Below are 19,304 nucleotides of genomic sequence, written 5' to 3'. Positions count from 1 at the left end.
TAGCACTTGGGCACTGCTAGACTGTATCTCGGAACTGCAAGGGCCGAACTCTTGGAATTCCCACTTTCATCATGGACCGTCATGAAAGAGAAAAAAAACCTGGGGCGCTTCCAGGGGATCCCAGCAATGAAACGGGTCTCGTCTCTTGTTTCTCGTCTCTGTTTTGGGTCAGTGACGAATTGTGAAGGGAGTCGTGGACTAACATCATTTATTTGTTAAAGGTTAAAGAGTAATACGAGTCCCGTCCTCCCTTCCATTCCTCCCTTCTCTCCAGACCCAAACCAACAAAAACAACTTCACGATGCTGCAAAAAACATCACTACTTGCTTTTCTTGCCAATGCCGCTGCTGCCCACTCAATTGGCATCCGAGCTTCCGAGTGCAAAGACGTCCATGTCTTCTTAGCAAAGGGAAACAACGAGCCCTACCCAGGACGACAGGGTGTATTGGCCAAAGCCATTTGCGACGGCTACAAGAGCTGTGACTACGAAGACATCATCTTCAACAACCCCCTCGAAGCGCCCTTTTGCGACTCGGTCACAGAAGGTGTCGTCAATGGCAAGAAGCAGATCACAGCCTACAACAAGAAATGTCCCAAATCCAAACTCGTCGTCAGCGGTTATTCGCAGGGTGCACAGGTCGTGGGTGATATCCTTGGCGGTGGTGGAGGTGTTTTCTTCCAAGATTGTGTCGAGGACAAGATCCCCGGCTTAAGCCCCGATTCCAAGCCCGGTAGCAGCAGTAAGTCTAGCCCTGTGCCTTGAACACTGACACCGTTTTGCGACGTAACTAACAACATTCTCCTTCTTAGTTGTCGCTGCTATGGTCTTCGGCGATACTCGGCACACAGCAGATCAACCATACAATGTCCTCTCAGGCGCTGGCAAGAACGGCCTCTTCCCACGCCCTGCAGACCAGCTCGCCAACTTGGCAAGCTACGGCGATGTGTTCCAGGCATATTGTGTTGCGACAGATCCCATCTGCGCGCAGGGCAAGAACGTCCAGACGCATCTCAACTACTTTGACGTTTACACAGACCAAGCTGCCAAATGGGTCAAGGAGCGAGTCGAAAAGGCTGGTGGTGCTACCGAGGGCGACGGTGACGAATCGAGCTCGACTGCTGCGGCCAGTGCTACCACAAAAACCAAGGTCATCACCACAGTCGAGGTCACAACGACAATGGCGTCTGAGACCAAGGCCACAACAATGGTTGTCACGAAGACTAAAGCTTCAGAGACCGACGATGCTGTCTCTTCCACGACAGACAGTCTTAGCGCTGTGGTGACGTCGCTGGTCGATGCCGCGTCGTCAGTTGGTCCAGCGGCAGCCGAGGCGTCGTCAACCTCAACAGATAACGCAGCCGCACCAACAGGAGCCCCTCTCGTGGGGATAATCATGGGTGTCGCTGCTCTTTTGGCCATCTAGAGACGGAACTCTAATATCTAATGATACAACACGTGGGACGCACATAGACGTACATACATATAGACAAGATTAGACTTGTATACAAGAGGAGGAAACTGAAGCCATTCATGTTAGGGGGCTTGGTCTTTTTTTTTTACGCGCAGCTTTTAGCGAATAAGCTGCAGCTAATGGACGTAACGAACGTACAAAATACTCTCATTAATACAAAAAAATACTAAACATAATCACATTCTGTGCAATTGTGCCACAAAAGATATCGCTGATGCCTTTGTCACTACAGAGATGGTGGATTACCCGGCACCGATGAATGGTCAGAACAGGACTTTGTGCAAGCCATAAAGACGCCTCAGGGCTATTTAATGCTTCTTATCAACTATTCTGTCCTATCATATAATTATCTGCGATTTATTGGGAATGTGTCCAGTCGCTATTATCAATTGTTGGGGAACCATCTGTTTATAAAAACAAGTTAATGCCCATAAGCTAATAAGACTAAGCTTTGTCCTATTCCACATCCACTCCCAAGTATCAAGTATCGCATTACATAACTCAACTCGCACCTCTCAACTCAATTCCGACCACACCATCCCCGTCTCACCGTCCAACCAAACAACACCATGTCTCCAACCGTCGTCCTCATCCGCCACGCCCAAGCATTGCATAACCTCCATCATAAGTCTTATCATTGACCACCAACCACAATTGATGACTAACACCGCAACTACAGGATTACACCCTGCCTGACCCCTCACTCACAAAGGACGGCGAGGCACAATGCGCCAAGCTGAGGGAGAACCTCATCGATACCTTTACCAAGGACGTGAGTAACCCCGATGATATCGCTATCGTCGTAAGTCCCATGCGTCGTACTCTACAGACAGCCATGCTCTCCATGGACTGGCTTGTCGAGCGCGGCGTGAAAATCGAAGGCAACGCAGACTGGCAAGGTATTCTCCTGGTCTAGACACTCACAACCGTTGCAAATCTTACTTATAGTTCCTCGATAGAAAATTCGGATAAGCCTTGTGATACGGGAAGTCAGATACCATCCGTATCAAAAGACTTTCCTCAAGTCAACTTCTCCACCGTTGATCCCGTTTGGCCTGACAAGAAATCATCTGCGGGCCGGCATTACGCACATACCAAACAGTCCATCCTTGCTCGTGGAAAGCGTGCTCTAGAGGATCTTCACAAGAGGCCTGAGAAGCTCATATTTGTGGTGTCACACGCTGGCTTTCTTAGGCTAGGTGTCGTTGGCTATTGGTTTTATAATAGTGACTACCGCGTCTTCGATTTTGAAACTGAGAGGAATGCCGACGGTGGGCTGAGAGTTGTCCAGCAGAAGAGGACTCTCACTGGTGGTCTGGGTCTATCGTGGGAGGATCCTGTTGCCCTTGGCGGTGATCTCCCAGAGGAGGATCCTGAAACCGATCCCAGTGCTTTTTAGCTTTCAGACATGTTCACTTTGCTAGTTTCACATCAAACGGTAGAAAGATTGTATGACATATAGAACCGATGTAGTTTCAGTATATTACGAGCCAAGAATATAAGATTTCCGTTTTGCATAATTTTACAATTTTTCCTTTTGCTTTATGTCTATCGTATGTTCATGATGTTACACTATGAGTACAACGCTATATCCAACACTATATCAATCATCGTGACATGAAACTTTGGAAAGCTGACTGGTCAATGACGACGTTACCTACGGCACGCAGCCTCTTTCTTCCCTCCTTTTGCTTCTCCAGAAGCTTCCTTCTTCGTGACACATCAGCAGCGTGAAGCTTGGCGAGCACATCCTTGCGGAACGGCTTGATGGTTTCTCGTGCCACAATACGGTTACCCGCTGTAGCTTGGATGACAACCTCTGAGATACACGTTAGCGTTGTATTCGAAGACCTTTAGGTGTGAGTGGGAATCTGCTTACCGAAATGTTGTCGGTCAACATGTTCCTTGAACTTGGTCACCCACTGCTTTCCAAGACGGTCAACCTGTGATGTATGCACAACCTTGCAAATAGCATCGACAGGTTGTCTGTTCACCAAGAGCTGGATCTTGACCAAGCTGCTCTGTTGCCAGCCTGCATCTTCGTAATCCAGTGTTGCGTATCCCTTGCTATGAAAAACTGTTAACAATGCTCCAATAATGAGACATGGCGAGAAACATACGTAACGCTCTTGAGCTTTCCAAAGAGATCATCAACCAATTGAGCCGTCGGGATATGATACCGCAGGATAACCTGCGTTGTGTGGAAGAACTCAAGGCTCTTCTGTTCTCCACGGTTGGCTTCGCACAACTCAATCACTCGGCCGAGATACTCCTCCGGCATAGTAATGGTAGCTGTTACATAACTGCACATCAATCAGCATAATGTGAAACAAAAATAGGTATCCACAAAAACTCACGGCTCTAACAGCTGGGATTGTTTAACTTTCGGGTTGCCCGACTCCGGAAACAGTGCCGGGTTGGCCACGATCTCCTCCGTTCCGTCAGGCCAGATGATCTTGGTCGGGACTGTCGGTTCCGTGAGGATGACACTTCGTCCGTGTTCCTGTCTCAAACGATCCTGAAACACAGAGCAGTGCAAGCTGCCCAGAAATCCTAAACGCCAACCTGCCCCAAGCGCCTCGGAGTGGTCCTTCTGCAAAGTCACGCTGCGGTCGTTCAGCACGAGCTGGCCGATGCTGTCGGCCAGACGGCTGTAGTCGCTTTGGTCAGTGGGGAACGCGGCGACGAAGACCATGGGCTTGGGTTCTTCGAAGCCTGGGTAGGGTTCGACCTGGTCTTCGCAGCCAAGGAAGGTAAATGTGTCGCCTAGTTTGGCGTCTTGGATCCTCTTCATGCCTGGGTTGAAGTAGACGTATCCAACTTGACCGGCACTAAGGGTCTTTTGTGGTATAGCATGGGGGTATTGAATGCCTACTTGGCCAACAGTGTACTTCATACCAGTACCCATGGAAATGACATTGTCGCCGGCCTTGATCGTACCGTCAAATAGTCTGACCAAGAGCACGACGCCACGGAAATTGTCGTACCATGAATCCACCAACATCATTTTCAGCGGCTTCTTCTCATCGCCGACAGGGTGAGGAATTCGCTCAATGACAGCAGGCAAAACATCGGGTACACCTTTGCCAGTCTTTGCGCTCAGCAAAACGGCACTTTTAGGATCCAACTCAAAGGTATCTTCTATCTGCTGTAGCACACGAGGGACATCAGCAGCAGGCATGTCGATCTTATTCACGACCGGCACCAGCGCAAGATCCTGCGCAAATGCAAGGTGAAAGTTGGACACTGTCTGCGCCTGGATACCCTGCGATGCATCGACTAGAAGCAGTGCGCCACCACAGCTGGCGTAGGATCTCGTAACCTCGGCTCTGAAATCGACATGGCCAGGTGTATCGACTAGATGAAGCAGGTAGTCCTCGCCCTTGTACTTGTGAATCATGGTACATGTCTGCGCTTTGACAGTGATACCGCGCTCGCGCTCAACATCGAGCTTATCCAGGATTTGTTTATTCGTATCGCTTGCCGAGATGGTGCCCGTGTATTCCAGTAACCGATCGCTCAGGGTACTCTTTCCATGGTCGATATGCGCAACGATACAAAAGTTTCGGTATCTCTCGATGGGAATCGCAGCAATACGAGCCTCAAGTTCGGCTGGCGTAGGTTTCGTATTCGAGGAAGCGTATGCGCGAAAGGCTGGGACAAGTCGTGGTGCGGCACGCAGCAGTGTTCTATTATGGCATGCGGACCATGATGGTCTAGCTTGCGAGAGGCATTGCCGACTCCAGGCACGGCCAGCGCTCCAAGCCAGGCTCATCTAGACTAATCTCGGGCACATTTGGCCAGGGAGATTGGTAGAGAGTAGTCGAGCCGATTCAATGGCTGAATAGTCGTTTGATGTGGGACGAGCTGATCGGATAATGAGGTTGAATCCAAAAAGATTTACCCATGATGGACGAAATCCTCAGGCGTGGTGGAGGTACGTACCATTTGGGATATCCCCGCGCTATCCCACTTTTGGACAGAACTTTGGAATGCCATTTAAATGAGCATTAGGATACAACATCATACAAGACAAAACACAGAGAGCATAGTTGTTAGTTGTCAAACAAGTATTATAGTAGTATTTATGTACAGTCTAAATAGTTCCTTTGTCTCAAGGAACCTCTCATGTATAGAGATAAGACATCGTTGTTTGTTCCTAAACCAAGGCATATGCCATCCATGCCATGCCATGCCATCCATCACATCGTATATACCGCAAACAAACGTGCTTTAATGAAAGTGAAACATACAGATCGCTTGGGTATCGAGCCTTTCCCATCATACGGGATACATCTAAGTACTTCGCCAAATAAAAAAACGAAGGCACCATTGCCTGCCTGCCCATGCATCCATCATAACTACCGATTCCCAGTCATCCATCTCTTTCATTTCACATCAAGTTCAAGTAAGAACCCATTCACTGCCTCGCTTGAGGTACTTGTCAAGTAACAGTCCCAAGTCTGCCAGGACAAATCGACAAACGTAGAACCCAAAGAATTCCGCCGCATGCCGAGTGCAAAGCTCAAGCCCAACTTGGGTTTTGTCGGCGTGTCGCAATCCAGGGTCTTCCACTTGTCTGGCTATTTGATCTTACAGTAATGGTTAGCAACCTGAAAACTTCTACCACAAGAGATTGACTCACCAATAGCTTGAGCTGCATCAAACAGGCGTGCCAATGAGCTCATATACATCGCGTTAGGTCCCGTAAAGTCGACTTGTGTCAGATCCCGCTTCGTTGGGCGAGTTGTCGGGTTTGGTGTCATTGGCAGACTGGCAAGACTGAGTATCTCCTTATTTGTGTCAACAGCATTACGGCTTGCGTATGCGCTACCAAGTCCAACAGCCGAATTCTTGGACCTCAAGCGTCGCCATGAGAACGACGACTTTCCACTAACGCTGGCTGAGCGCGGTACACCCGTGGATGCATCGCCATCGCCATTAGATGCGTCCTTGAAGAGGGATCCCGATCCCTGTACACCCACTTCGTTGCCGAGTTTGCGGGTAAGGGCTGTTTGGACCTGTTCAAGGATACTTTCCAAAGACTGCATCTCTTCAAGAACGGCATCAGCATCATAGGTATCAACTCTTGCAATTTTGAGTAGAGCAGCTGTGAGGAAATCACAATTGGCCACCTTATCTTCAATGTTCTTGAGCTTTACTCCTTTCACTCTCCAAACATCCCGGGAAATGAAAAGCTTGCTGCTGAGGTAGCCGCCTTTGGGATGAGCTAGAGTCTGGTAAAGGCACCGCATGAGCCAAAAAGGTCGAAGCATAAAATCTGTAGGGCAGGGCTCTAAAGGAGCTGGAGCATCGGGATACAGAGGGCTTGGCGACCCTGTGCTCGTCGGGGAATGGAAGAAGTCCTCGAACAAGGAGAGCCCAGCCGCATTTGTATCTGATCGCTCACGAAATGAGGCTGCGAGAGGCGTAGGTAATGCTGGAACTGACGGAGCATTCAAAGACCCAAAAGGATTGCTTCCGGGAGTTCCAGGTGATACATCTGAGTTCTCTTCAAGATGGGTCAAAGACATATTGCGGCTCTTCATACTTCTCAGACTAGAAGACGAAAAGTTGTTTCTCAATTTGCGTGCAGTCGGCGAGCCAGTAATATCATCGTCGCCCTTTTCTGAACCCAGCTGGCCAAACGGCGACGCTGCGGGTCGAACTGCCGTCGTATCTGTTGGACTGGCCTCGAACAACGGCGGCGAAGGATGCCTATAAGGTGCACTCGTCGCCTTCATATCAATATCGGGTTGTACCTCTGATTCATGGTTGCCCACAAGGGCCGACCTGGCATGACCTGAATCATTGGCATGTTGGATAGGAAGATTGAGTTTGGATGTCTCAATCTTGAGCTGTTTCGGGTTCTGTCCTGAGAGCCTCCTGTTGCGTACGCTCTGTGCAGATGACCCAGGCCGTTGCGGCAGTTCAGGGAGTGACCCTGTCGGCGGAGGGGCAGCTGGTCCCTGTGATATATTTGTAAAAGGTGGCGGCAGTTCTGTAACAGTTGAGAGCGAGGTTGCTCCTGTGGGAGGATTTGATCCCTGTGAGCTGTGCCAGGTGCGCGAAGTCGCACCACTGGAGCCGGATTCCCTGGGCGGCGCAGGTTGATGCCTGTAAGACTCGAGGCCATAGTCACGAGCAATCTCGTCAAGAATCCTCTCCTCTTCATCAGAAGAGTTGTCGTTGTAAAAGTCGTTGGTCTCCTCGTACTCTGTATAAGAAGACTGGTAATGCTGGTGAGCTCGTGAATCCCTCTCCATGTCATAGAGCTCTTTCTCTGTTTCCCTCACTTTTTGACGAGCAAGTTCAACTTTGCGCATGGTATTGGCTACCACGTCTTCACCCATGTTCATTGACATCATTTGCCCGTTTTCCATTGGGCTCATTGGCTCGTATGCTGCTTCGATAGCTTCGTCCATCGCGGTATCGAATTCGGCCTCAGTTTCCCCACTAACGTTCCGAATATGCTTCCTTCTGAAACCAAGTGACGATGTCCGTGAGTGAACAGACGATGTGGTTGAGCCCCCTGATTCGTCAATGGGATCCAACCAAGAGTTCATGCTGTCTTCTCGGAAATGGGTGTGCGACACATTGTGTTCAGGCATCGAGTCGGCCATTTGATCATGGCGCATTGAAAAATCTGATCGTACAGGCTCATTCACATCATCCTCTTCAAGTTTGAATGGTGATGGAGCACGTCTTGGGGATAAAGGGGCCGGCATGTATTGGTCCCCTGCAGATCGCTGTGGGAGTAGATGGTCAGGAGTTCGAAGGCGCACAGGTGATCGTGAGAAAGACGACTGAAGAAGCCCTGGCTCAGGAGTCAGAGTTGTGACAATCGGGTTTGGTTTGTTCTGTATGCTTCGTCTCTTGAAGCCATTATTTTCGTCTTGTGGTGGGGGGCTGATTATCTGGGGCTGCGGACTTCGGTTGTTTATTCTCGTAGTAGTCGCGGTCGCAGTATCGAAGACAGTGGTTTCGTCAAGGTCATCATCGTCGTCTAATTGTAACATGGATTCAGTCTCCGAGCGCTGAGCTAGACTTTCGGGTCGAGCTGGCAGAGCCTTGGTTTCCTCTTCTTGCCAAGGAGCCATTTGGTCCAGCTCGTCAATTCGACTAGTATAAGTTCCTCGCTAAGGTATATGAGTCAGTATCAGTGCTTCGTTTCTTTGAGTCGATCTCCTTACAATTGCCTCAAGCTTACGTTTGTCCTCATCGGCCGTCGTCTTTTGCAACACTTGCTGCAGAAGATCACAGGCTTCAGCATAAGCTTCCCGTGCCCCTTTAAAGTTCTGCGCATTATCCAACTGCACTGCTGTATTTGCCTTTTGCAACGCACGATGAAGCATGGCTTTCTGAGATGGCGGCTTGGGCCCACGCCCTTTGTCAGAACTCCCCTTGCCAGAGGGATTTCTGGAATGGCCTCTCTGAGGCGGGTATGCCTCTTGGTCCTGGTCGTAGGGCATGTTGGGTCTGTATGTACCCATTGAGCGCGCACTTGCTGGGGTCGATGTTACGGACTGTACTTGCGAGTCTGGAGTCTTGGAACGCTTCAGGGACTGTCCCTCCTGGCGAGCGACGGTCGATCGCCCAGGCTCACACGAACCAGAGCCAGGGCCAGCCCCTTTGGATTTAACGTTGAGGAAATCGTCCAGGCCTGGGGGTGGCTCCAAGGGTGATAATGCGACGATCAGCGGTAGCGATTGGGGGAATTGATTTCGTTCTTCTCGAATACGCGACGTAGAGCCGTCAAAGTTGGAGAGGGAGGAGGCGTTGCGTCGGTGTTTTTGGAGTTTCCTGGGCGATGGTTTGGAAGGCGGTGGAGAGTTGCCAATGGGAGTAGTCGCATCGATACTGGGGCGACGGCCACCAAGTCGCGGATGATTAACGTGGGGAGGTAGCGCCGAAATACGACTGAAATTAGTCGACGCAGGTGAGGACAGGCTATTCAAAAGCCACGAACTGTTGGCGGCGTTGTGGGGGATTCCGTGCCCAGGAGTAGTGGGAGATAAGCGATCGGATCTCTCGAAAGTCACAGCTCTTGGTGAAGGCTCGATATGGGGCGGAGGGAGGAGTGAAGAACTTCGAGGGAGTCGGGGTCCTGGGGACCTCTGATGATGATAGGCGTTTAGCGAGGGGGACGATGAGGACGCAGATCTCGACGGGTCGCGATAGTGATTATTAGTCGACCCAGAATTAGTCGGTACGGAAGCGGGCGGTTTATTAGAGGATGTGTACGCATGTATAGCCCAAGACGGCGAGACAGCAACGGCAACGGCGGGCGAAGTAGAATTAGATGGCAACGACGCGCTCGGACGGTAATGGTCGTGGATTTGAGAAGACGAGTTCTGGCTGTCGTGCATCTCTTTGATTTCCAGACAAAACCAATCCGGCGATGTGACTGGATGCGAACCAAAAGCCAGTAATTCCCCCCTTTCCCCTTGTACACCAGTCCTGGCGATTAGGGGACTGCTAAGTGTAGTGGAGGTCGGGTTAGTGGAAGCCAGGGCCCTTTCCACTGGGCGGAACAGCACCTCTCAAGTGACAACTCGTGGGTTCGGTGGTGCGTCGTGGAGAAAGGCCCGCGAGCTAATGAGATGGAGCGAGGTCCGCTTCCGGCGCGATTACTGTAGATGGCGTAGGTTCAGGTACACGAGAAAGTTGTAGAGGATAAATGCGGATGGTTGCAAAACGGCATTCTCATTTCGGTGTTCTCTTCAGGGTATTCACAGTCATTGAAGCTGTGGCTGAACCAAGGGATGGATGCAAAGGACAAGTTGAAGTTTGAAGCGTTAAAGAACTCGAATCCCGTTCCAGAAACAGAAGCAGATCAGACCAGACCAGTCAGCCAGCCCATGGCAAAACGGCAGAGACAGACTGCAGAGCATGCAAACTTAGATAAACCAAAATCATACCCATCCATGTCAGGGGAGGGAGAACGGAGGAGCCGTACCTGCATCCCCGAGTTCTGGTTGGTGGTTTAAGACATTCGTACCTAGGGGGATTGCGTTCCTTCTGTCTCCAATATGTGACAGCTTACCGGCACTTGCCCTGTGCGCCTACTAAAGTTTCCTCAGCGCTTCGGTTCGGCCAGAGCTCCACAGTTCAAGGCATTAGAGAAAGGTTCGCTGTTGGAAGCATAAGAGACGACATTACCAAGCAACCCTTCAATTCATGCTATGTAGTTAATAAGACCAGGTTCTCGGGTTATTTATTTTGATATCCTAAAGTTCAGAGGCCAGCGTTTCTGTTACACGCTAGGTAGCCACTGTATCAGTTGACTGCAACTTGTGAACCTACACTGCAGCCCCAGGCAGTTCGTATTCAATGAGTCCGAGCACTGTGTGGACAATATACGGTACTGAGTGTCGACGCTGTCTTGTTTCAGCTCTAGCGCGTAGCCTTATGTAATGCCTGCAACAAACATCAAGCATCCATCATAACCAGTCAAGCAGCGCGTCGCAAAGGTATCCTGTCGCGAAAGGATAGCTTTGGTATCAACCATTGGAAGTGACAATTCCGACGTTTCATACGTTTAACCCGCCAGCTTCTACCATGGCTAGTGTTGACGAAATCTTCAAGGTTTGTTTGTCATGATGAAATCTGCAGCTTCAGTTTCTAACAAGCTTCTAGAGCTCCGGCATCTCAGGCAAGCGTAAGCTTGATCCTATTCGAGATCCAAGTAAGTTACTATCAAAACTTGATCGCGAAGTACTACTGCTAACATAGTTCAAGATGAAATTTACAAATCAGCAAAAATGAGCAGCAGCAGCTCAAATCGACACGCTCAAGTCGACGATGCGCAAGACGAAGATGAAGATATGGAAGCCGGCCCAGCACCTCCCCCTGAGGAAGAAGATTTCGGTCCCGAACTACCTCCCGATGACGACGAAGGCCGGTTCTTTGGAGGCGGCATCACAAAACAAGAATCAGAGATCCTCGACTATGTAGACGAGGCCGACGCCGGGAATGCGCCCGAAAAGATCGATGCAGCATGGTTGCGAAAAACAGCTCTCAATTTCGAAAAGCGCATCAGCAAGAACGCTGAGCTTCGTGCCAAATTCGAAGACGAGCCACAAAAGTTTATTGGTAGCGAAGCTGATCTTGATGCCGATGTCAAGGGATTGTCTCTCCTTTCCGAACACCCTGAGCTATACCCAGAATTTGTAAAGACGGGATGTGTCGCCAGTCTAGTCAGTCTGTTGGCGCACGAGAACACCGACATCGCCATCGATGCCATCGAGATTATGGGCGAGTTGACCGATGAGGACGTCTCTGCAGAGGATGAACAGTGGAACGGCTTGGTAGATGCCATGATGGACGCAGATCTTCTTGGACTGTTAGTCTCCAACTTCTCGCGTCTAGACGAAGACGATGAATCAGATCGCAGTGGTATCTACCATGCTTTGGGCGTGATTGAGAACTTGTGTTCTCGACAATCCGTTGCTGAGCGTGTTGGTGAAGATGAGAAGCTCCTACAATGGCTTCTGCAACGCATTCAACGAAAGGAAGATGTCGTATCACAAAACAAGCAATACGCTGCCGAAATTTTGGCCATTCTCTCCCAAATGGCCGTCGCCAATCGAACTCAACTAATACGACTCGACGCTGTGGATCTCCTTCTTCAACTTGCCGCCCCTTACCGAAGACGCGATCCGGATAAGGGCGGTGAAGAAGAGGAGTATATGGAAAACATATTTGCTTCTTTAACTTGCTTAGCGGACGAGGCTGCTGGGAAGTCAAAGTTCATCGATGCTGAGGGTGTAGAACTGTGCCTTATCATGCTTAAGGAGGGAAAGAAGAGCAAACCTCCCTCTTTACGTCTCCTCAACCACGCAGCAGGCGGCAATTCTGGTGTGGAAGTCTGTCAGAAGATCGTCGAGGCTGGCGGTCTTAAAACACTCTTCACTCTCTTCATGAAGACCCAAGATCACAGACTAGCTGAACATCTGGTGGAAATATTCGCCTCCATGTTGCGCCTCTTGCCCGCCAACTCGGCAGAAAGAATACGGACACTAGCAAAATTTGTGGAAAAGGACTACGCGAAGATAACGAAACTCATCAAGTTCCGACGGGACTACGTTGCTCGGCTTTCGTTGGCAGAGCAGAAAAACGACGCTGAGAAGGCCACTACTTCAGCAGACGACCGAGAAACTGCCGAGTTGGAATGGCTATCTCGAAGAATCGATGCTGGCCTTTGTACACTGCAGACTATCGACGCGGTTCTGGCTTGGTTGGTAGCAGAAGATACAGGCGCATCACGAAAGGTCAGACAGGTACTCGCTGAGCGGGACGAAAAGGTATCACTAATCGGGCGTACATTAAAGGAGCAGCTGGAGGGTCTAGATACCACAGAGGAGAACCAGGATCTGAGGGACATGTTGAGCACTCTAGTCGAGTTTGTTCAGTAAACTTAATGATCAAAAAGGCGTCCAGGTGGAACGCCGCAGGGTGACCGGTATAGAACGCATGGTCTTGCTCTCTTATAACAAATCCTCCTCGTACCTAATCTATCGTCTTCCAAAGTGCAGAGCTAACAACGCTCGTGATTATAAACACCGTGACTCCGCCGGGGAACCGCTCAAGACTTGGTGTTGGTGGGAGGAACGGGGTTGACGTCGAAAACAGCGCTGAGGAGGTTCTTGACGACTCCAGCTTGGCCCTTCTTACCAGCCTCCTGGATGCTCTTGATTTGAGTCTCGGCGTCCTTGTTGGCTTCGGCCTCGGCCTGCTCGTTGCCCTTGCTGTGCTACATAGATGTCAGCGATCTCAACGCCCCGTAAAACGGAAGAGTATCCTACCTCGGCCTCGAACTTCTTGTATTCCTCCTCCTTCTTGGCCTTGTAGTCGGCTATCTCTTGCTTGGCTTCATCGCGAGCTTCCCTGATGCGCTTGGTGCGGTCTATCGTTCGATGTTAGACGGAATGGTTATCGGATCCGGGGAAGGAAATGGCGCTTACACTCTCGAGCTATGCATTATCGTCGGGTTAGCGATCTAAAACAAGGCGGGGAGTAGTTAGGGTAATCAAGCTCACCCTTCTGGACAATTTTGGAAGCATCTTGCTCAGCCTGATGATGTAAGTCAGCTACCGGACCATGTTGAAATAAAAGCGCGAGAAGGCTCGTACGTCAAGAAGCTGTTTGATGCCGGCCGAGTTCTGGGCAGACTATGGAAGCGAGTCGGTTAGTCAACATCATCCGCTCATGGTCGCGATGGTAGCTAACCATGATGTCGTGTTTAAATAAAAGCGTGGAAATACAGCAATCGAATCGGTCGTGGGGGGTAGAGAGGTGGTACTAGGTTCGAGGACTGCTGGTGATGCGATGATGGAGAGTCGATGGTGATGGAGTTGCAGATGGAGTTGCGAATGGCTGCAAGACAAGGTACGGTACCTAGCAGTTGATGGCGGATTACGTCTGAGCTTGGGCAGGTGCTGTTGGAGCCAGCTGATTCGCAGGTACCGCTAGGTACCTTTGGACTGGTGGACTCCCCCTCCAGTGAGAGCTGTAGCGCTTAGCGCGTGTTGTAGCCGCGTATCAGCCGCCATGTCCTTTCACGTCATGGTAATAGGTCCCTTCATTTTGCATTAGATCATAATCTTTCGACATTGCAATTGTTGTTGATCAAGTTAATAAATCCTCCGACCAACTTCGATCAGCAATTGGAGCTTGAGACAACCGATCTTCTGAATCGATCACCGATCAATCCTAGAGAAGCCAAAATAAAACCTCGACACAATGTCTCAAGCATCTAAGCTCACCCTACTGGGGACATCGCTACTCACAGTCGGCACAGTTGTTGCTGTACACTACCAGCAAAAGTTTGAGAAAGCGGTACGTCGATTCTACACATCAATAGGCTCTCTAAATGTGTCGCAAATACCATTCCTCGGTTCCCAAGCTAATTCTGACTTCTCAGGCCATGCACGAGGGCGTTGTCCGCGATATGGAACAGCAGCGAGTAAAGCGAGAACGACAATTGGACTTCGATATGCAGAAACAATTGGAGGCAGAGTACAAGCGCGAACAGACAGTACACGACTCGATAGCAGCAGCCGAGAAAGGTCTTCCGAATCAATAACACTATGGCGTCAAAGGTTAACAAATTATTAATTGTACAATCACCATACACTTCTCCAAGCGACCACGATACCATGGTTACAATCTAGATTTAGTTGCATCAATGCATTTCATTGTTTCTGCTATCCTAACCTTCCAATACTTGATATACTAACACTGGACAATCCCCCTATCTACATTATAAAGCGTTATTAGGTTCCGTTGACAAGCTTTCGATGCCAGCGTTGCCATTCGAGGCTTCTCATTTCAAATGTCCTTTTGCGCCTTGTCTGACTTCTCAGTTTTTAGTTGTTGTTTTTTTTGTCGTCGTTATCAAGCTCAATTTAACGGATTGAAACTCCGGATCGGTTGGTAAACATTCTGGCGGCAATGTTCATGGCCTGCAACTCCTGGAAGAGCAGCTTGGCGGCATAGGGAATATGAATCTGAGCAATCTTGGTCTTGTTCTTGCAAGGTCTGCATTCGAAAGACTGCTTAGAAAGGTTGCTGGAATTCATGTTAGCGGGTCATTTGCAGTCATTAGAGTAGTAAAACTTACGCAATTGGTGTCATGAGTCCACAAATTTCGCAAACGTGGACTCGGAAAGCATCCGACACCTCAAATAGACGCTCCTTCAGGAAGGCAGCAGCACCGTGAGCAATCATGCAATCACGCTCCATCTCTCCGAATCGCAGGCCACCATCTCGGGCACGACCCTCGACAGGCTGCCGGGTCATAATCTGAACGGGACCACGGGCACGAGCGTGGATCTTGTCATCCACCATGTGACGAAGACGTTGGTAGTATGTAGGTCCGAAGAAGACTTGAGCACGGAGCTTACGTCCGGTGTGACCATTGTACATGACCTCAAAACCTCGAGATTGGTAACCGTGTTTTCTCAGAATATCTGACACGGAGTCGACGGTGACATCAGTGAATGGCGTTGCGTCACCCTCCATACCCTCCAGTGTTGAGACCTTACTCAAAAGACACTCAATCAAATGGGCAATTGTCATACGAGACGGAATAGCGTGAGGGTTGATGATAATGTCAGGAGTCAGACCCTCTCTGCTGAAAGGCATATCCTCCTGTCGATAGGTAACACCGATTGTACCCTTTTGACCGTGACGAGAGGCGAACTTGTCACCAATTTGGGGGATCTTGGTTGTTCGCACTCGAACCTTGACGTATTTGACATTGTCGGCGTTGACTGTCAAGATGACTTGATCAACAATACCGTTCTCCGTACTTCGCAGAGGTGTCGAGATATCACGACGCTGATGTGTCTGAGTTCGTGTTCCCAGGTCCTGGTTCTCCTGGTCGATTGGTGCAGTCTTGCCAATGATGATATCTTCACCTGACACTCGTACACCAGGGGCCACAATACCATCCTCATCAAGCTTGTCATATGTTCCGTGCTTCATTCGGAGTGTTGTTTGTTGGAAGGGCTTCTCGAAGATTTCTGTGTAGTTGAGACCGACCTTCTTCTCCTGGTCCGAGTATGATCGGAAGAACAGACTGCGGAACAAACCTCGATCAATACTGCTCTGGTTCATAATGACGGAATCTTCCTGGTTGTATCCTGAGTAACAGGCAATTGCAACGATGGCATTTTGACCGGCTGGCAGTTCACGGAACTTGAGGAACTCCATGGATCGTGTAGTGGCGAGAGGCTTTTGCGGGTAGTATAAAATATTGGCCATAGTATCCATACGTCGAGAGTAATTTGTCAAGAAGAAACCCATGGCCTGTTTACCCATGGCAGATTGGTATGTGTTACGAGGAGACTGCAAGTTGTTAGTCGCGCTCAACTTAATCAAGGGGGATGACACATACCTGGTTGTGATCGGGGAAAGGAATGATACTGGCACAAATGCCCAGAATCATACTGGGATGAATCTCACAATGCGTGTACATGTGAGTTGTCGGATTGACCTTTGTCTTTAAGCGCTTGTTGCGCTCTTCCTCCTGTTCCCTCTTCTCTGCCTCCAACTTGGCCTGCTTCTCTTCTTCTGTTAGGTTGACTTCATCACGCTTCTGTTCACGATAGATTTCGAGATCTTCAGGCGTCATGCAAATCATAGCAGTCTCCTCCTCTTCGGCATCAATGTACTCGACAGCTCCAGAACGAATCAGTCCCTGCCAACCAATCCTCTCTGATGGATCGGAAGGTGGCTCTGCCTGCTCTTGGGCAATCTTATTCACGAGATCCTTTGTCAATACTAGCTGTCCTTTAGTAAGGCCAGTCTCGTAGTCATCCTCTTGTTGCACTGTAAAGACTGGTCTCATGACACGGCCTGCGTCGGAGAAGATCTTGAATTCGCGGTCTCTGATATCACGAACAAGAGAGACTTCGAACTGGAGATAAGACTTTCGTCGTGTTTCCAAAACGCTGTTCACCAATGCCCTAGGCTCAGGGTGAACACCGACCCAGCTACCGTTAACGAAAACCTTGGTTGCGTGAGGGTATCTTGTCGGCTCGTACTCCTCAACGACTTCCATACCTCGGCTGACCATAAAATCGATCAAAGGCTCGCCTGGTGAGCCCACGCTTACATAACACATAAGCGACAAGTTCTTGACCAGACCACAAGCCTGACCTTCAGGCGTCTCAGCAGGGCACACCAAGCCCCAGTGAGTGTTGTGCAGCTGGCGAGGTTTCGCAAGCTTACCATCACGTCCAATGGGCGTATTGGTACGTCGCAAATGCGAGAGAGTGGAAGCAAATGTATATCTGTTCAGCACCTGGGAGACACCAGCTGTTGAGCTTGCAGCCTTCTTCTGGTCTCCCCAATTACCAGTGGCCAGTGAGTACTTGAGACCGTTGGACAAGGTTCCTGGCTTAATGGCAACATTCAGGTTGAAGTTTCTGTTGCTCTCGACGCAGCGCTTGAGATAGTTGGAGAGCTCTTGGTTCATTCGTCTTATGATGCCACGGAAGAGCTTTGCCAGCAAGGGACCAGCAAGATCGAGTCGTTTCTTTCCAAAGTGATCACGATCATCCGGTTCACGGCGGCCGAGCGCACACTGAAGAAGCTTGTGCACCATGTAACCCAGGAAGAACGCCTTGCGGGTCTCGCTACCCTCTGACTGGGAAATATGGGGCAGTGTCTCCTTCTGAAGGATATCCTTTGCGACACGGACACGCTTCTCACGGCCAAGACTGGCCTGGTCTCTGTTTCCACGCTTGCCGATGAAGTCGAGGGCAACTTCTCTGTCTTGAACACAGAAGGCTTCCTCGATACACGGACGAAGCATTTCCAACATCTGACTATCATTTCTGTCGTAGCAAATGTGGTTGAGAATATCCTCGTCAGATACGACACCCAAAGCTCGGAAAACGATAGCAACAGGAAGATCCGACTTGACGAATGGTAGTGAAGTCTGGATGGTCTGGCCAAAGCCACCACGGGCAGAGTCTCCCTTGCCCAAAATCTTCATCATCAAGCTTGAGATAAGACGCGAGCCCTTCTCAAGTGCACTTCGAATCTCAGCGGTGTAGGTGAAAGGGCTGGGCTGGGCCTTCTTGAAAACCTGAACAATATTGGCGGCAGAACGCTCCTGAGCGATCAGGACCTTCTCACTACCGTTGATAACGAAGTAACCACCCTGATCGTAAGGACACTCGTTAAGAGTGAACAGTTCTTCGTCAGTATGTTGGCTCAGATGACAAATTTTGGATTTAACCATAATGGGCATTTTGCCCACAAAGATCATGTTTGGCTGGCCTTCTTTCATGCTATCGCCGTCCTCCTCAACTTCCCAATGAAGCTTTGTGGGGTGCTCTCCGGTTCGCTTGTACTCTGCTTGCTGCTCCTCATCCATCTCATGTAGAGGAATCTCCTTGTCGTATGCAACGCTGACCTTTTTGGTGATCTTGATGTAGGCCGGTGAGGAATAGGTCAAGTTTCGGTCGCGACATTCGTAGGGCAAAAGGGAAGCAACGGTACCATCTGTCTCACTGATGGACGGACGCGAAACCATGACACTTCCGAACTTGATTTCGTATCGGCGAAGAGCGATCGGCACTCCATAAGACGAGGGGGGGTTCTGCTGATCGAGGGAGATGTCGGCATACTCGTTGACGAGATCCTGGACAGTCCTTTGTGTGAACTCGTCGAACGAGTCGGTCTGCTGTGATGCAAGACCCTTTGTCTCGAAGAAGGACGAAATCACAGTCCAGCAATCCTCGGGGGTGATACCCTCGTCGTAGCCATAATCGTAGTCGGAGTCGTTCTCGTAAGAATCGTCCATTGTGTCGGTTTGGATCGCTGGAGCTTCTTGTATGTGGTATTCGGTTTGTATTATATGTTGCGACAGGGAATTGTTGATCAAATCGATGAGAATGCACCCGTAGGCAGTTGCGTCGAAAGTTATTCAGTAAAGGACAAAGGAGCTAAGACAGCAAAGTCAGGGCGGTCAGTTTCGGACCTGGCTCCTGATGCACCCCGTGAGCATCTGTCGATGGATTTGGCGGATCAACGACAATCTCTAGCCAGGAGATGGAGTGACTTTGAGGAATGCGCAAGGTACGAGAGACGGGGTGGAGAGGTGATGAATTTGTTGGATAATGAATCTTAACTTAGCATTCAGGAGCCTGAGGTTGAGGCGTCGAGACGCGACAAGAAATGGGCTAGTCCATTATAGGCTAGCGCAACTGAGACCGCCACGTTGATGAATAATACAAGTGCGGCGGTGCTCCAAACTTGTCCGAGATCCTGAGGCAGAACTTTTCCACAACTCATATCACAGTCAATCCCCTGTAA

General features: G+C 49.8%; 7 protein-coding genes across 7 annotated transcripts; 3 read left to right on the top strand and 4 right to left on the bottom strand.

Annotated features, from left to right (window-relative positions):
• Positions 1-301: 301 nt before the first annotated feature.
• On the top strand, positions 302-1,424 carry FGSG_02666 (uncharacterized protein; the record flags this gene model as incomplete). Its single annotated transcript, XM_011320314.1, has 2 exons — positions 302-740; positions 811-1,424. The coding sequence occupies 2 exons, from the start codon at positions 302-304 to the stop codon at positions 1,422-1,424; spliced, it is 1,053 nt and encodes a 350-aa protein (XP_011318616.1).
• A 617-nt stretch (positions 1,425-2,041) lies between these two features.
• FGSG_02665 (uncharacterized protein) lies at positions 2,042-2,871 on the top strand (the record flags this gene model as incomplete). Its single annotated transcript, XM_011320313.1, has 3 exons — positions 2,042-2,056; positions 2,152-2,274; positions 2,467-2,871. 3 exons carry the CDS (start codon positions 2,042-2,044, stop codon positions 2,869-2,871), a joined length of 543 nt encoding a protein of 180 aa, XP_011318615.1.
• A 169-nt stretch (positions 2,872-3,040) lies between these two features.
• FGSG_02664 (GTP-binding protein GUF1) lies at positions 3,041-5,380 on the bottom strand (the record flags this gene model as incomplete). Its single annotated transcript, XM_011320312.1, has 5 exons — positions 3,041-3,291; positions 3,352-3,539; positions 3,593-3,775; positions 3,830-5,126; positions 5,377-5,380. The coding sequence occupies 5 exons, from the start codon at positions 5,378-5,380 to the stop codon at positions 3,080-3,082; spliced, it is 1,884 nt and encodes a 627-aa protein (XP_011318614.1). The 3' UTR covers positions 3,041-3,079.
• A 496-nt stretch (positions 5,381-5,876) lies between these two features.
• On the bottom strand, positions 5,877-9,841 carry FGSG_02663 (uncharacterized protein; the record flags this gene model as incomplete). Its single annotated transcript, XM_011320311.1, has 3 exons — positions 5,877-6,055; positions 6,118-8,611; positions 8,666-9,841. The coding sequence occupies 3 exons, from the start codon at positions 9,839-9,841 to the stop codon at positions 5,877-5,879; spliced, it is 3,849 nt and encodes a 1,282-aa protein (XP_011318613.1).
• A 1,192-nt stretch (positions 9,842-11,033) lies between these two features.
• FGSG_02662 (uncharacterized protein) lies at positions 11,034-12,889 on the top strand (the record flags this gene model as incomplete). Its single annotated transcript, XM_011320310.1, has 3 exons — positions 11,034-11,060; positions 11,112-11,160; positions 11,214-12,889. The coding sequence occupies 3 exons, from the start codon at positions 11,034-11,036 to the stop codon at positions 12,887-12,889; spliced, it is 1,752 nt and encodes a 583-aa protein (XP_011318612.1).
• FGSG_02661 (uncharacterized protein) lies at positions 12,858-13,799 on the bottom strand. The gene is made up of 6 exons (XM_011320309.1): positions 13,704-13,799; positions 13,607-13,645; positions 13,514-13,547; positions 13,439-13,447; positions 13,280-13,380; positions 12,858-13,227 (listed from the first exon to the last, which is right to left on the bottom strand). Exons 1-6 carry the CDS (start codon positions 13,704-13,706, stop codon positions 13,060-13,062), a joined length of 354 nt encoding a protein of 117 aa, XP_011318611.1. The 5' UTR covers positions 13,707-13,799; the 3' UTR covers positions 12,858-13,059.
• Positions 13,800-14,680: 881 nt separating this feature from the next.
• Positions 14,681-18,792, bottom strand: FGSG_02659 (DNA-directed RNA polymerase; the record flags this gene model as incomplete). The annotated part of the gene is made up of 3 exons (XM_011320308.1): positions 14,681-15,044; positions 15,097-16,325; positions 16,375-18,792. The coding sequence occupies 3 exons, from the start codon at positions 18,790-18,792 to the stop codon at positions 14,882-14,884; spliced, it is 3,810 nt and encodes a 1,269-aa protein (XP_011318610.1). The 3' UTR covers positions 14,681-14,881.
• Between the last annotated feature and the right edge of the window lie 512 nt (positions 18,793-19,304).

The sequence above is a fragment of the Fusarium graminearum genome, chromosome 1 (assembly GCF_000240135.3).
Source record: "Fusarium graminearum PH-1 chromosome 1, whole genome shotgun sequence".
NCBI lineage: Eukaryota > Fungi > Ascomycota > Sordariomycetes > Hypocreales > Nectriaceae > Fusarium > Fusarium graminearum.
This window is presented reverse-complemented; position numbering and strand designations above follow the sequence as displayed.

What these genes read in the sequence shown, in the direction of transcription:
- FGSG_02661 (XM_011320309.1), bottom strand. An exon ending in GCATCAAACAGCTTCTTGAC is followed by an intron (nt 13,548 to 13,606) that starts GTACGAGCCTTC and finishes TTACATCATCAG; the next exon opens with GCTGAGCAAGATGCTTCCAA. An exon ending in ACAAGAAGTTCGAGGCCGAG is followed by an intron (nt 13,228 to 13,279) that starts GTAGGATACTCT and finishes ACATCTATGTAG; the next exon opens with CACAGCAAGGGCAACGAGCA.